This window comes from Chrysochloris asiatica, unplaced genomic scaffold (assembly GCF_000296735.1).
Source record: "Chrysochloris asiatica unplaced genomic scaffold, ChrAsi1.0 scaffold00249, whole genome shotgun sequence".
NCBI lineage: Eukaryota > Metazoa > Chordata > Mammalia > Afrosoricida > Chrysochloridae > Chrysochloris > Chrysochloris asiatica.
The window spans coordinates 1007532-1017700 of NW_006408767.1; the positions used below are offsets into that span (position 1 = coordinate 1007532).

The 10169-nt window shown below is 40.9% G+C and overlaps 1 protein-coding gene across 1 annotated transcript in view; it reads right to left on the reverse strand.

Moving 5' to 3' along the window:
* ACTR3B (ARP3 actin-related protein 3 homolog B (yeast)) overlaps positions 1 to 10169 on the reverse strand; it is a 237677-nt gene that overhangs the window by 114144 nt on the left and 113364 nt on the right. Inside the window, exons 5-6 of the mRNA XM_006873668.1 lie at positions 6090 to 6185; positions 3646 to 3753 (exon numbers count right to left, since the gene is read on the reverse strand). Coding sequence (XP_006873730.1) covers positions 3646 to 3753; positions 6090 to 6185 — 204 coding nt within the window. The remainder of the gene's footprint in view (positions 1 to 3645; positions 3754 to 6089; positions 6186 to 10169) is intronic.

Sequence of the window (10169 nt, forward strand, 5' to 3'; positions counted from 1 at the left end):
CCTGTCTTCAGCCTATAACTGATTGGAATACCTTAAAGGGGGCTAGAAATTGCCCAGTGAAAGAGACCTCCTGTGGAGCTTTTGCATTTCATAAAACCACAGGTGGAAATCAGAATCCTATCCAGAACTGTCTGAGGTGGGAAAATTTCCACTGGAAAGGACGAGTAGACCAGCCTGGAGCAGGTAGAAGAGCAGAAGACACATCGTGAAGAAAGAACAGCAGGAAAAATCAGAAACAATAATGATAGTATGACTGATTACTACAAATAAGCTGTTTGTTTGCCCAGGAGCCAAAAAGGCAAGTGGTCAGGTCCCCTCAGAGCAAACTCCCTTCCAAGACTAAGACTCAAGGGGAATACATGAGCAAGCATGTGGTGTGGCTGGGGACCATACTGGTCACCAATAAGGGGAAGAGAAGGAAAAAACAGCAATGAAGTTGGGATCTAAGTCCGACCACATTCAATAGACTCCTGTGAACCTAGTTGGAGACCTGGATGGCCAACAGTTACAGCAAGACCCAGAGACTCCTGGGCCCAGAGGCAGTGACATGGCCACAGAGGACTAGAGTAGAGAATGAAGCGTCCAGCTGATATGAAGTTAGGGAAGATGCACAAGAACACACCTACTTGCAGATAGTACCCACTTGACCTGGCTTCGATAGCTGGATGATCAGAACTTGACGAGAAGAAGAAAGAAGAGGGAAGAAAGAAAAAAAAAAAAAGAGTAATCCACTACAATTTGATGAACTTTACCTACACGTATGGATGTAGTAGCTCAAAAAAGGGTACAAATCTTTACAGCAAGGATCACTCCCACCCCCTCAGTACACAGGGTTGACAAGGATGGGCTACTTAGACATTGGTTACCCAAAATGGGGGGTGAGAGGAAGACTATAAAGGCAAGAAGTGACTGGCTTACAAGCTTTCAAGAGGGAGCCTAGTTTCAGATGGGGCAGGGGTAGGCAGAACCTCCACTGAATGATTTCCAATCTGTTGGGACTGGACTGGTGAAAGGAAATGGGGATAAGACTCTTGTGGTACAATAGTGAATAACTGCCATCAGGACTGACTGTGAGGGTCGGAAATGTAGAGGTAGATGTTTTTTGACAAAAGCAGGGGAGTGATTGATTTTGCAGCCCAGGAGCAGAGGCCCCTGGTCCATCAAGTGAGAAGAGTGGAGAGCGTGACCCTACCCTGAGAGGCAGTGACGCCAGGCATGGAGACAGAGATGATGACGTGGACAGATGGACCGGCTGGGAACGCAGGACTCAGGGAGGGAGAGGGGCTGTGTGTTGACAGCTGTGGAGGGTGGGGTGGGCCTGTGGGGTTATCTGATGATGCATGGAGGGAACTGTAATCATCGCAGTGAAACGCAATATGATATGATGATTGTAAAACTGATGTTCTCCCATGTAAACCCACATATTTCACAATAAAAACTTTAAAAAAATATATATGTTTACCTCCCAACACTTGAGAAATACAGGCAAGGAAATGTTCCTGATAGTGTCACACCAGGAAAATCAATCAGAGCACTGGACATTCAAAAACTGTTGCTATTCTGGCTGGGAAAATCTGCAACCATCAAATTAGAAATTCCAAAACCATGTACTGGCTATTTGTTTCTCTCTCCATCACATACACAGGCTAAAATGCACTGAAGTCAGTGGTGAAAAACAAGGCTCCAGGATACCAAGTTGGGTAACTTTACAAATGGATACAACATGGGAAATGCTCACTCATCTCTGCCAAGAAATTGGAAGACAGCTCCATGGTCACGCGACTAAAAGAGATACACATCTGTCCCTATTCAAGAGAAATGCAATCTAACAGAATGCAGAAATTATAGAATACAATTGATATCACACGCAAGTGAAATTTTGCTGAAGATAATTCAAAAATGGTTGTAGTGGAATATTAATAAGGAATTGCCAGAAATCAAGCCAGATTCAGAAGAAAACATGGCACAAAGGCTGTTTTTGCTATTGTTGTTAAGTGCTGTGGAGTCACTTCCAACTCATAGCGACCCTGTGTAGGGTTTCCAAGGAGAGGCTGGTGAGCTTGAACTGCCAACCTTGTTCAAACAACCTTGCATTCCAGTGTTTTACCCTACAGTGCCACACCAGAACTCCTGATAGCAGATGTATCTGGCTGAAAGCAGAGAATACCCAGCAACATATTTATCTGTGTTTCATTTACTGCAAAGACATGCAACTGTGTAGATCATACCAAATTAATGGGAACTCCAAAATACCAAGAGGTAGTCGCTTGAACAGAGCAAGGGGACACTACACAGTTTAAAATCAGGAAAGCGGTACATCAGAGTTGCATCCTTTCACCATACTTATTCTATCTGTATGCTAAGGAAATAATTTGAGAAGCTGGACTATATAAAGAAGAAAGTAGCATACGGCTTGGAGGAAGCCTCATTAACAACTTAGAATATGCAGGTGACACAACTTGGTTTGCTGACAGCAAAGAGACCTTGATTAAAATTAACTCAGTAAGTGTTCTTACTATAATGACTATCAAAGAGTACAGCCTTCATTAGGTGTTACCATCAACATTTTTTTTAAATCCTCATAACTGGACCAATAAGCAAATTACCATAAATTGAAAAGACTGAAGCTGTCAAGAATTTCATTTCACTTGGATCCACAATCAACATCAATGGAAGCAGCAGTCAGGAAATCAAATAACATATGGCACTGGGCAAATCTACCACACACACAAAAAAAAACCCTCCTTAAACAACTATTGAAAAGCAAGTACATCACTTTCAAGAGGTGCAATGACCCAAGCCATGGCATTTTTAATCACCTCGCTTGCATGTGAAAGCTGGATAATGAATAAAGAGCAAAAGTTATGGTGTTGGCAGCTATTAAATATACCATGAACTTCCAGAAGAATCAACAAATCTGCCTAGGAAGAAGTACTGTCAATTGTTCCTTAGAAGCTAGAGTGGCAAGACTTCATTTCATGTTATCGGATGGGACCTGGAGAAGGGCATCAAGCTTCGTAAAGTAGAGAGTCAGCAAAAAAAAAAAAAAGCGGGGAAGCCCCTGAAGGAGATGGATTGACACAGTGTATGTATCAATGGGCTGAAGCACAGCAACAACTGTGTGGATGGTATGGGACTGAGCAGTATCGGTTTAAGTTGAAATCCACCCAAAGACCTCTAACAACAACAGCACCAAGGCCCTTAACAACAGTAACAACAACATTACTTAAAGAAGCCACGGTTACGGCACTCAGCTGCTAACTGAAAGGTCAGCAGTTCAAACGCACTAGCCCGCCCCACTGTGGTAGGCAGAGGTGGCAGTCTGCTTCCATAAAGACTGTTGTTAAGTGTCATCAAGCCAGTTCCAGCTCACGGTGCCCCTGCATAGGGTTACTGATGTGTGGTTAACCTTGCAGTGAGCTGTCCAGTGCTTACCCTACAGTAGGGCCATACCAGGACTCCTTCCATAAAGCTGACAGCTCTGCCAACCCTATTGGGCACTTCTACTCTGCTATAAGGCCACTAAGAGTCACAACAGACTGGACAGTAGTGGGTTCGGTTTTTAGTTTATTACTTTCAAAAAGCATACTTTAATTGTAGAAAGGTGCCTCAAAAAAGGTATGAAATAGTGAGTACTGTACTTACCACGGGGATGACATGGGTAACCCCATCTCCGCTGTCAATGACTGTCCCTGTCAGTGTGCGCTCCCCAACCTGCCGGGATGTCCACGATGCCGCCAAAGCCAGCACTGCCTGTGGCACAGACACTGAGCCATTAGCACCCAGGGAACGTTTAAAGGGGCTTTACCTGCTTCAATCACAAACTCTGGTTTAATAACAAGTCAGAGAACCTACATCCCACTTCCCTATCCTCCATCACTCCCAACCCCCTGCCAAACTGCAATCCATCTTAGACAACTGCCCCTACTAGTAAAGATTCTTTGGGAATCATAAAGATAACTGTCCTTACCTAAACTGCAATGCAGCATTGTTGTACATTAAAGGATTCAAACACAATTCACACGAATGTCATGTACTTTAACTCCGGGAGTCAACCCTTCAATAAAGAAATCTAAAGTTTTGAAAACAAAAAGCAGTGGGTGCTGCCTTACTCTCAATTTATTAAAGAAACAGAAGATTTTAGTAAAACCAAACCTACTGATATCAATGTGGATCCACAGAATGGCTGCAGTAAAATAAATCACTTGTGGAAATTCTAAAAATACAAATTAGTAGGCCTCACACCCAGAAATTCTAATCAGGGAGATCTAGGACAGTGGCCCTCAACTAGGGACAATGTTGCCCTCAGGGGACACTTGGTAAAATTAAGAGATATTTTTGACTGTTAGACTTGGAGGCAATGCTAAGCATTCTATACACCGGACAGTTTCCCACAATGAATTATCCATCCCAAGGCATAGGGGTTGAAAATCTAATCTAGGATAAAGCAATTTTAAAAGGCACTCTCTGGGTTGATCTTGGTGCATAGATCACTCTGAGAACCACCAATCTAGAATATTCTAAAATATCTCCTAACTCCACAGAAGGTAAATAATTTAGTAGTGGGTGAAATATTGGTGTTTAAAGAAATTTGAAAGTGCCAGAACAAACAGATTTCTTTAATTCAGGAATGCTCAGAGCTAATAGGACCAAGAGGAAGGTAAGATATGTAAAATTTCCTAAACTAATATTACTATGAAACTGTCCCACCTCTGTTTCAGAAAGAACTAGCATTATGTAAAAAGCATTCTGAAAGACTTGTTTACTTATTTATTTGTTTATTCCCATCAATTCCAATCAATTCCCCTATGTAAGGTGACAGACAAATAACAACGAAAACAAAACAAAAATCCCACAGTTCAAAAGTTCTTCAGGCTCTCAGAAGTCAGATGTTATTGTTGTTAAGTGTCCTCAAGTCGGTTCCGACTCATAATGACCCAGTATAGGGATTCCAAGAGGAGAGGCTGGTGGGTTTGAGCTGTCGACCTTGCAGTTCAAACTGACCTTTCAGTTCAGTGCTTATCCTACAACTGCACACCAGCACTCCAGAAGCAAGATAGTACACAGGAATTTACAGAAGCCCCAAATCTATAAGGCAGAAACACTCTAAAGGTTTGTATTTTGTTCTTCAACATATTCTATGTTGTTATTGTTGTTAAGTGCCGTCAAGTCGGTTCTGACCCATAACAACCCTGTAGAGGGTTTCCACGGAGCAGCTGGTGAGTTTAAACCAGCGACCTTGTGCTTCAAGCCGGTCTTGTAGTCCAGCACATTACCCCGCAGCACCACAGCAACACTCCAAAATACGCTACAGTATCTTTTTTCTCATCCGAAATACAAGAAAGGAACCAAGAAGAAAACTACATCTATACCTCTATTTTGTCACGCAGAGAAAGAAAAACACTTTAATGTATGTAAAAAGACAAATACTTTCTATACCAATATAAATCATGAAACATGACCTCTACAGCATTTTGTTAAAACATGAATGGTGCAGGGCAGGGACAGTGGATGCTTGAGTGTATGTATGTGGGGAGAAATTGTGTGTGTGTATGCAAGTATAGTATGGTGTGGTGTTGTGTAGTGTGTATGTGGGGAGTGTGGGGGCTGGGTTGGGGCGTCATGTGGGATGTAAGGATATGTGTATGTATATATGTGGAGTGTGGGGTATGTGGGTCGGCAGTGAACTATGGGGGGTATGATGTGGGGTGATTTTGAGTATGTGTGTGTATGTGTGGTGTATGGGAGCAGGTTATATAGGAGATATAGGAGGTGCATGTGAGACATAAGGCGTAACTTGTAGCATGTGTGTTCCTGATATGATGAGCGTATGTGTGTGATGTCATGTGTACGTGAGGTTTGTATGTATGGTGTGATGTGTGGGGTATGAAGGTGGAGTCTGTGTACGTGGTGTGATGTGTAGGTCTGTTGGATATGTGTGTGGGCATGTGCATACGTGTGCTGACAACTGGAAACAGGAATCTCAAGAACACACTGCATAAGTTTAACACACAGAAACTTTGAAGTGAACATCCCTTCCCCCCTACTAGTAAAGATTCTTTGGGAATCATAAAGATGACTGTTTTTACCTGAACTGCAATGTAGAGTCCTGGTACATTAAATGATTCAAACATGATCTCCGCAAGATACTCTCTATTTTCAGGTGTATTCAGTGGAGGTTCTGTCTGTAAGAAAACATTCACTATATTCATGTCATGAAATCCAAACCATGATGGCTCGTCTGTGATATAACGCTCTTCTTTTACAGATAGGCATGCTCACAATGGTCTATTAAAAAGAGCTGACTGTGGGTCTTTAAAGTTTTCAATGGCAAAATAAAGATGTATCTGAATCCTTTGGTTGTTACTTTGTTGTTATTAAGTTGATCCTGACTCATAACCACCCTGTACAGGGTTTCTGAGGCTTTGCATCTTCATGGAAGCAGAAAGCCTCATCCTCCCACAGAGTGGTTGGCAGCCTCAAATCGCAGACCTTGTGGTTCATAGTCCAGTACTTATAATACGGACCCACTGAGGTACTGACTAACCCCAAAACAGGACAGAAGACAAGATAATGAAAAGGAAACTCTATTTTCAATAACATAAAAAAAAAATAAAAAAAAATCTAAACACCTGAAATTCAATGTACCTGAAGCAAGTTGTCAAGGGCAATGAAAATTCAACCATGTTGAGTACGGAAAGCAAAACAGAATACCCATGGTGACAGGCAGATGACAGAGCTCTCAAAGAAGAGCAAAGTAAGTAAACCCTTGTCAGGTTGGCTGCACAGGCCTCCCTGGCCCCAGGCAACACTGCGGAGCAACAGCAGAGCAGGTCATACACAACATCTTTGCAGCCAAGGTAAAAGGTGAAAGACTCCACAGTAGTAGAATTCCCCTGAAACTCACGGAATCAACCACATGAGGGGAAGTTATGCAGTTGTTGTTCATTGCTGTTCAGTCAGTTCCGACCCACAGCGATCCTGTATAGGGTTTCCGAGGAGTGGCTGGTGAGCTTGAACCACCAACCCTGCAGTTCAAACTGACTTTGAAGTCCAGTGCATTAACCCACAGAGCCACAACAGGTCTCCAAGTTACACAGCACAGCTACAAAATCATACAAACCTATACTAAATAACAGTATTAAAAAGTGAAGCTATTGTTTCTCAACGTTTTTCCATCTACGACTCTGAAGGCAGTTTTCCCATCTCTCTAATCCTTCCCCAGTGAATTCTGTGCTCTTTGATTTACACCACTTCAAAATGGCAGTTTGGGCACCCTCAAGGAGTCAAAATTATACTCCTTTTTTGAGCTTTGGGAACAAAAAAATGTCTGAAGGGGCAGGATCAGGTCTAGAGGGTGGATGGGAGGAAAGTTTCTTAATAAATTTCTCATAGGACAGCTCTTGTCACCATAGAAGAATAAGCCATGATGGGAAAAAGTTCTTCAACATAACTTTCCGGGTCTTGTTCTCATTAATGCAGTGTTCAAATTGTTTACACATCTTCATAATAATACTGCATATCATCCTGTGTTCCTTAAGAAAATCTATCGTGATACCCCTTTGGAATCTTAAGCTAATTTATCTGAACTGATCTCTCTACAATGAACTTAACGAGCCCAGCAGATTTCCTCAGAAATCACTGTTTTCATTAGATTTTTTTTAAAAGGCACTCTAACAAGATTAAAGCAAGTGTTTTACTGAGAGAGAGAGAATTTGTCTGCAGCCATCAACTGATCACAGAGACATGTCTAAACACATCTTCCTTGGAATAAACCCATACAAGTATGAACTGGAACCCTAATAGCAATACATTTTGACTTAACTTTGTACACATAGCTGATGCAAGAAAATGTTGCCTTATTCAAAGATGTGCAAAGAATACAAAGAAATCAGCCAAAAGATCACACACATGAAACTAAAAAAGGAAAAAGGATATCAAGAGATAAGTAATAAGAAAACAAACAACAAAAACACTGGCAGTCAAAAATCAACATTATCCAGAAAAATGTGAAAGCAAAGTAAAGGAATATTATATTCCAAGAATTCAAATATGTATTTTTAAAGTAATCACTATTAAGTAGCAGAAATGCACAGGATAAAAGAAAGAAGAGAAGGAATAAATAACAATTCTCTGGGCCTAGAATTTGTCATCTCATCTGTCATTGCATGATACTGTGGTAGTCTGCATGCTGTTGTGATGCTTGAAGCTTTACCGCTGGTATTTCAAGTACTAGCAAGATCATTCCTAGGAAACAGGTTTCAGAAGAGCTTCCAGACTAAGACAGATTAGGAAGAAGGAAGAGGGGATTTCTTTAAAAAAGTAGCCACTGAAAACCTTACGAATAGCAGTGGAACCATGTCTAATGTAGTGCCAGAAAATGAGCCCTTCAGATTGGGAGGCGCTCAAAATATGACTAACTCCTCAAAGTAGAGTCAATCTTAATGACGTAAATGGAGCAAACATTTTAAGACCATCATTCACTGAGGTGACAATACTCAAAATAAGAACAAACAGATGCAAACATCCAATAATTATCAGTAACAGTCAGGAAGTAGAATATACAAAGTATGAATCTTAGAAAATTGGAAGTTGTCAAAATGAAAAGAAATAAGATTATATCCTATTCCAACCACTACAATGAAATAAAATACAATTGGTTGAGTGCAAAATCAATGCTCTACCCTGTAAACTATCATTCAATCCACAATAAAAGCTTAAAATTAGTGACCTGAAGAGGACTGGTGCTGGCCATTATGAATTAGGCAATCATATGGTCTACCATGCCAGGAATGATATCGTTCACCACTGAATAAAGTGGAATTACATCATTCATCACAGAAAAAGAAAATTTTAAGATCTACCTCGAAATATGAAGTTCTGGTGTGGTGCTGTGGGTTAACACGATGGACTACATACAAAGTTGGTTTGAACCACAAGGTCAACAGTCCAAGTTCACCAGCCGCTCCTTGGCAACCCTACACAGGGTCACTATAGGTCAGAAATGGCACTTAACAACAACAACAAATCTTGAAATACAATGTTACCAGTGATAGGATAATATCCATACACCCATATGGAAGACCAGTATGATAGTTATGGGTTTGTGTCAATTTGCTGTGACCAAAATTATTAGTTGTTTGGCAGCTGTGTTGTAGTCATCACCTCCAAGACGAGATTGAATACAATGCAATCACCCCCATGATGTGATCTGAAGTGACCAGCTCGGATTTGATCTAATTATCCTATGCTTTGTAAATCCTCACTTCTACAATGTTAATGTGAGTCCTGTTATGGTGCTGTAGTATAAGCACTGGACATACTGCTAACCACAAAGTTGGCAGATCAAATCCATCAGCCATTCCTCTACAGGGTTGCTATGAGTTGGAAATGACTCAATGGCATTAACAAAAACGACATTAATAAGGTCACATGCAATGTATATGACTGGGTTGTATCTTGAGTAGATCTCTTTTGAGATATAAAAAGAGACAGAAGTAAGTTGAACTTAGAGGGACCCATTGCCACCAACAAAGAAGAGCCAGGAGTGAAGCATGTCCTTTGGACCTGGGGTCTTTATACTGTGAAGCTCTAGATTCAGGGGAAGACTCATGCCAAGATGTATGTAGATCTCCAATTAATACAGGCCTACAGATGCTGAAAGGACCTTTCCCCAGAACCAACAATATGAAAGCCTTCCCCTAGAGCCACTACTTCTAGCCTCCTAAATTGTGAGAGAATACATTTCTAGTTGTCAAAGTCATTGATTTGTGATAATTCTGCCAGAGCAGCATTAGATAACTAAGACAACCAGCTGATGTGACTACTATAAAAATTTACCCAAAAAAAAAAATTTACCAGACACTATATAGAAGTTGAAGATTTCTATCAACATCAGTATGAAACTGATCAAATATGCAATCAAGATGCACTGCTAATTACTGGGGATTGGAATGTGATAGCTGGAAACAAAGGAAGGATTGGTAGTTGGAAAACTCCTATAGCTTTGGTGATAGAAATGATGCAGGAGATCACATGATATAATTTTGAAAAGACCAAAACAACTTAATTCATTTTGAAATACCTTTTTTCTCAACAATATAAATAGGAAGTGGTTATATAACATCGGGCTGCGAACCTTAAAGATAGCAGTTCAAAACTACCAGCTG